Consider the following 6,529-nt stretch of genomic DNA (forward strand, 5'->3'; position numbering starts at 1 on the left):
TTATCAAAAAACTTTACACTGCCTGAAAAATGTAAAAACTATTACAGACCTCTAGAGACTTAAAATCAGACAGTTTTTTTCTCAAACTGTTTTTGGAAGTAGTCTGTTAGAAACCAACATTCTGTGTCCCTGGACACATATTGCTATTGTTACCAGTGACCGGGAAGAATGCCAATCCCTGTATAATACTTTCAAGTCTGTTTTATGAAAAGAAAAAAAAAAAAGGAAAAAAAAAAAAAAGAAAAACGAAACATTTTTGCCACAGGTTTTTTTCTATAATTATTGTCTAATAATAAATTTCAGTCTTGCATGAATGCAGCAATGTTTTTCACATTGACTTCCCAGAATTCATAGCTAGATGAGGTCACATGCAAATTTCAAAGGTCAAACTAGATCAAAGGTCAGTAGGAGAACCAAATATGATGTGAGGTCAGAAAGACATCAGAAACAATGACGGGACGATGAAACTTTTTTTGAGACGCCACAGGGACATGCTAGGCAAACGATGAACTAACGGGCATGAAGATGTCTAGGGAAAAAACAAGGAAGAGTAAAAAGTTACACAGAATCTATGCAGCAGCAACAAAATCACTTTTAAGGGGTGCAGAAGGAAAACTAATGCAAATCTTAGGTCATTAGGGAGTCTACGAGCCATTCACGTAATTTGCATTTCTTACAATCTTTATCCACAGCACAATGAAACCCCAAGAGAATCCATCCAGAGAGAGTGAGAGGGGATGGATTCAGGGTGTTTTGGGGTGAGGGACTGGCAAAGGGACAGGGGAAAGGATCCGGTTTCAACGAATGTAACATATGGGGAAAGTCAGACGACTGAACTTTAAACTAGATAATGGAAGTTACGAACAAAATAATCAGACAGATACAAACAACAAGAGGATAAAGCATGAACTTTAGGTCTAGGGTTCAACGGTGAAAAAAAGCCCATTCCTAGAACAATTCCTCTAGAGACTACTTCAAAAGGATCTAGCTAGCACAGAGAACTGCTCTTTAGGTATCCAATAAGTTAACAATAGGCAATAAATAACTTCCATTATTTCTGAGGCAGTAAAAATTTTGTATAAAAATAGAAATGCTTTTTTTACAAATAAAATTTACAGGCCTGTGGCTTTCTTTTTTATTTATGTATTATTTATTATTAAATTTATCTTTCAAGAAACATCAAGTATTTTCACTCATTTTTATTTTATTTTTAAACCCTGTAGCTTTAAGAAACAGATCTCTAAATCTTTTTTTTTACATTAACCCTTTCTAAAAACTAAAATAAAACAACAACAAAATAGACAACCAGTGTAATAATCTGACCAATAAATGTCATGTTTCTTTGAACCCTAAAATAAAATCCTACTTATTAAAACAAACCAATGTAGTGGAAAGACGTATTGTTGTTTTTGAGTAAGTGCTTCTCCTGGCTTTTCTCTCATCCTAGGCCACCACGTTAACCTCTAAACAGCTGGTGCCCCCCTCAGGGTGTGGGCAGTCCAGACAAGGAGGGGTGGACTCTCCAGGCAGTGAGCTCAGGGCACCAGTGGTTTCAGAGTTAAAATTGTACAGTAGCATCTGTTTGCCTTTTAAATCCTCAAGATGTCATTTATTTGTGTATGTGTATTTTTCTTTAAGAAAAGCAAAAACAAAAACTCAAACAAATACAAAAAGAAAAAAATGTAAAAGGAGATTCAAATCTCAAAACAGAGGAGAATACAGTGGCACACCTGGAGGAGGAATTTACTTGAATAAAAACAAGGTAGCCCAAGTTTTAATTATGGCGAACGGGGTGGGAGGAATGGGTGGGGGGATGGAGGCCTTATTGTAAAAATAACCGTCTCTCTTGGTAAAAGTTGGCAATGTGGTCCTCCTCTGCCTTCCCTGTTGAGAACAGGCTGGCTCGTGGGACTTACCCTAAGAAAGCTAAAATAAGAGCAGGGAGCCTCTGGGGTTACGATCAGTAAGGTTTGCTGTCGTTTTTGGAGCGCTTCAGCTGGACCTTCAAGCGTTTCATGCCAATCTGAAAGCCGTTCATAGCCTGGATAGCAGCTTGTGCAGAGACAGGATTGTCATAGCTAACAAAACCTGGAAAACACAAATGGGAAGAGGAGGGCAGGAATAAAGATGGAGAGGAAGCGGAGGGTTAGAAAAGGGAGACCAGGGCCCTGTGGGATAACTGGCACAGCATAACTGTACCTGGTAAGTAAGATGTGGCCACCTCATAGTCTCAAGTCAACTCTACCAAGTTTATTATCTGCCTACCGCAAACACACAGGGCACATTTTATGGGCAAACCTGGAAATGTCCACTGGAAATCAGTGAAAAAGCTAGCTGGGTTGCTAATTTGTTATATGTAGAACAGAACAACTCCCCACTAGGCCAAAATCTCATACTTAGTTATTGAGTAAATTTAGTTTTATTTACTGATTTCTGTCAAAGCCAATTTTATCTAAAGTCTCTTAGAATTTTTCCAGAAGGAGCCCCAGGCATATACAGGAAAGCATCACTGGTCTAAGCAGTGGTATAAATATTCTGGGGCTGGAAGGGCCCCCAGAGGCTTGCAATAGCACATACTGCCTTAGACCTCTATGGGCTTTCATTCTGCTTTTCCACATATATTCACACACTAAGCTCACACCTGCTCAGGGTCAGTTAGTAAATCAACTGTAGAATAAATTATTCTTGATTTTTAACATTTTAGGGTTATCACCGAGAAGAACACAGAGAAATTCCAGGCTTTTTTCCTTATCTTACTTTCTATTTTTAAAGCACCAGTGAAGTTAACAAAATGGAAATTGCTACCTTGGCCCCAAGAGCTCTTGGAGTAAAAAACTGTAAAGAGCTCAGAGCGATAGCAACCATCCTAACCAGAGTTCCAGCATCTTTCTCTGTACCAATAACCATCACACACACACACACACACACACACACACAAAAGTAGGTGGGGCATGAGTTTGAAAAAGATCTAAGGTATCAAATCAATGGCTCTGCAAAGACCTGGACAAGGGAGTTCTCATCACAGAGTTTATTCTCCACTGGGTGGAGGGGCAGTACAAGCAAAGCTTTAGGGAAATGCTGATGCCAAAGCATTGAGGTTGTACAGTTCCCACTTAGTTTTGGTGTTGGAAGGAAGCTATTAGACTCACTTAATTTTAGTTCTTAACATGAGCTGTTCACAAAGTTCTATACTGAGCTTCTCCATCTTTCTACTGTTAAAGTTAAAAGCTTAAAGAGAAAATTCCTTTATGAAGCAGAGGAGGAAGAAAAGAAGTAAATATACTTTCAGCAGAGTTCTCTCTCCAGCTGATAAAAATGGGTATATGGTATAAGGCAGAAAAGCTTCTCATAGGCAAGCTGTTTTGCAAAACAGTGGTTTCAATTTCCATTAACTGTAATTCCCAATAAATGCACTCCCAAATCCAAGGCTGTGGCTCTGAGTTTACTTTCTCCTGTCCCTCTAGATCTTTAGGCAGAAATAATGAGATAATTAGAGAATGGAAATGGATCAAGGGTGGGATGGACAATGCAATGTAGCCAACACGTAGGAATGCAAGAATGGGATACCACCTTAACTAGCAAACCTGGAGCCCCAGGAAATTAGGTTGGCTCACCAAGAAACTTGGGTATGAGATGGTAAGGCTTTTAATGAAAAGTCATAATGCTAAATACAGTTGGCTAACTTGTATTATCACAAACACATTGGGTTAGTAGTCTGTGGGCTGATACTCTTTTCAAGGCAGTAAATATTTTCTCAAAATCAAACCATGGTGCATAATCTCTTCCAATCTTCAAATAAACCCAAGGCATCATTTATCCATGAGAAATAGAAAAATCTGGCTGGAAACCTTATGCAGTGAAGCCTCCCAAAGGAAAGCTCACTGTCAACTCTCACACATGCACCCTATGTAACTATTTAATTTCTATTTCATTCTCTCACGAGGGGGTTTATATAGTTGCCACAGCAGCAACAACATTATAATGGGTTCAGGCTGACAGTCTTCCCACTAGGGTTAAAACAGTGACTTTAAATGGTTGACATACTAACTTCCCTTCACAATGGAAGTTTTAGACCTTCTTGGATGATAGCATAGAAACTTGAAAGACATTACAATAATGGGGCTTTCAAAGCCAAAACATTCTCTTTGGACTGGTTATCCATAACTAGTTTTTGGCTATTTGAGAACTACCCCTTCTCTTTGATGCTTTTCTTTACACTATATAATTTTATTTGCTTTTTCTGTAGCCTGTATCTATTCTATTTACTTTGTTTTCTGCTACTGTTGCTACCTACTACCCACGTGAATTATTAAAATGCTGGAACAATGAAAACAAATGTTCTGTCTCAAGATGGACCAAGAGAGTACTTTATACTCTGAAAATTCTGCTCTCTCAAATAATTTGGGAGCCAAAGGGTCTCCAAAATAAACCAAAGAACAGATTTGATGAATGTCGTTCTCCTGATGTAAAACATGAACTTTCTTTAATTGCAGGGAGCGAAAGAGGTCATGGGATGCAGAGCCCTGGCTGCTACAGGGAGAGTGGCGTGGTACCTTGTGCACTGGGAGGCAGGGCTGTGTAGTTTTCTGATATTATCTGCACACATATCCACTCCTGTGCTCTGTCCGTTCATGTAGCCCTGCCAATCTTACAATCCCAAATTCTGGCCCTTGAATCTCAACATGATGCAGCGTTTAACTTAACAACGACATACATCATTCACTCACCCCTGTGCACGTGGAGTGCAATTTGGCTGGCAGAAGGAACCACATCCCTAATGTGAATGTACAGGGAAACCTGTGAGAGCCAGAACTTGACGGGACTGCCTTGTTTTTCTGGGTCTTGCAAATCTTCCACCTTTGGCAGGGTGCAGTCTTACCACTTTTCTGTCTCTTGTTTTAGTGGAAAATAGTTTGAATTTTCCTTCTCTGACAATTTTTTTTGCCTCACACAGGTCCCAGCTTTTTTGCAGGTTTTACTGTGTGTGTATTTGTGCGAGAGCATGTGTATGTGTGTCAAAATGCTGGACCATCACATTAAACCTGCAAGGGTAAGATTTTAGCTGCAAAGCATCTGCAGTAAGATTCTGTATCAGGAGAGTCTAAAGTATAGTCTGTTAACTGTGTATTTCCAACTGATCAAGTTTGTGGCTCAATCTGTGGCATAAAGAAATTGCTGTTGCTCTATATGAAAGATGATTAGATATTCATAAGACACTTTGATAGTGCATTACCTAATGTTTAACAGAGAACATTACCTAATACATGGGGCATTTCATTTAATTTTCCAGGTCCTTCCTTTTTAGAACTCCCCTCTCCTTCCTTTTTTGATGAAACAACTTTGCCCAAATCTGCTTACATGCATCCAGGAAATCAGGAACCACCACCACACCACACAAGACAGGCCCTATCCTGACTTCTAAAATATGTGCCTTTTGGGAACCTACTACAATATTCTGACTTGGTTTATTTTGCATACCAAAGCACTTGCTCAGATTGGTCTGTTTGTCAATGAAGACTTTAGCAGAGATAACATTTCCAAAAGGCATGAACATCTGCAGAATGTCCTGGTCTCCAAACTCCTGCGGAAGGTGGTAAATAAAGAGGTTTGCCCCTTCTGGACCTAGAAAGAGAGAGAGAGAGAGAGAGAAGTCAGAGTAAAGCATCCCTTATGTCTTAGTTCTGAAAACTTTTTAGGAATGCGGTAACAACAGATAGGCTAAGCATTGGTCTTTCACTCATACTGAAACAGAAAAACAAAACAAACAGATAAGATGTCAAGTGCTGGTATGACTTTTAGAAAACAATTATCTTTCAGATTTTTCTGTTTTCCAAAGAGACACTGATGGTTAAAAGTGGCTTCCTTTTCACTGATGATCTTCTGGGTCATATTTGCTCACTGCACATTAGCACACGGGGGGTGGAACGCGGGGAGAAGATTCCAGGCAAATGGATGGCCGTATTCTGTAGGATGTATACACTAGCTTGGTAGGAGAGGGTGTTCTGTGCTTTCCAAACAAACTGCAGTAATTTAGAATAAAGGATAGAGCAGTAATGCTGCTTGGGTTTCTCAATCTACCTAATTATCCAGCCAGTTTTGATTTGCCAAATCTCTTAACTCACAGTCTAATAATCATCTTTATTAGAAATGACTGGCAATGAGTCAAGGCAGGGGAAAAAAAAGGTAGCTGGAGTCTCACAAGTGTGATAGGAATTATACCACTGGGAATTTGCCTTGGAAATGAATGCATTGGTTGTAGAAGTCTGTCAAGGAATAAAGTAAACCAAGCTCTCCACTCTTACCCACTGCTTTCCAGAAAATAAAAGAAACAAGGGCAGAGTAGAGAAAATCTTAGCTGAAAGGTAAGCTTGCCTGAGCTCCTCTCCATTTCACTCTCCCAACTATCCCCCCGTTACAAGGCTAAAAGCAGCAAAAAGGGAAAAGAAAGGGAATCCAATACACCGGAAGGAGGGAAATCATCTGCCAGCACAGAACAGGCCAGAACGCTTCCCAGGTCAAAGGGAGCTAG

General features: G+C 39.7%; 1 protein-coding gene across 1 annotated transcript in view; it reads right to left on the minus strand.

The window, feature by feature from the left end:
* Positions 1-1,960: 1,960 nt before the first annotated feature.
* Positions 1,961-6,529, minus strand: part of CELF2 (CUGBP Elav-like family member 2) — a 446,151-nt gene continuing 441,582 nt past the window's right edge. Inside the window, exons 12-13 of the mRNA XM_042780234.1 lie at positions 5,479-5,622; positions 1,961-2,088 (exon numbers count right to left, since the gene is read on the minus strand). Of these exons, the coding sequence (XP_042636168.1) occupies positions 1,961-2,088; positions 5,479-5,622 (272 nt within the window). The remainder of the gene's footprint in view (positions 2,089-5,478; positions 5,623-6,529) is intronic.

Source organism: Orycteropus afer, unplaced genomic scaffold, assembly GCF_000298275.1.
Source record: "Orycteropus afer afer isolate SDZICR_OR568_19922 unplaced genomic scaffold, OryAfe1.0 scaffold00028, whole genome shotgun sequence".
Classification (NCBI taxonomy): domain Eukaryota; kingdom Metazoa; phylum Chordata; class Mammalia; order Tubulidentata; family Orycteropodidae; genus Orycteropus; species Orycteropus afer.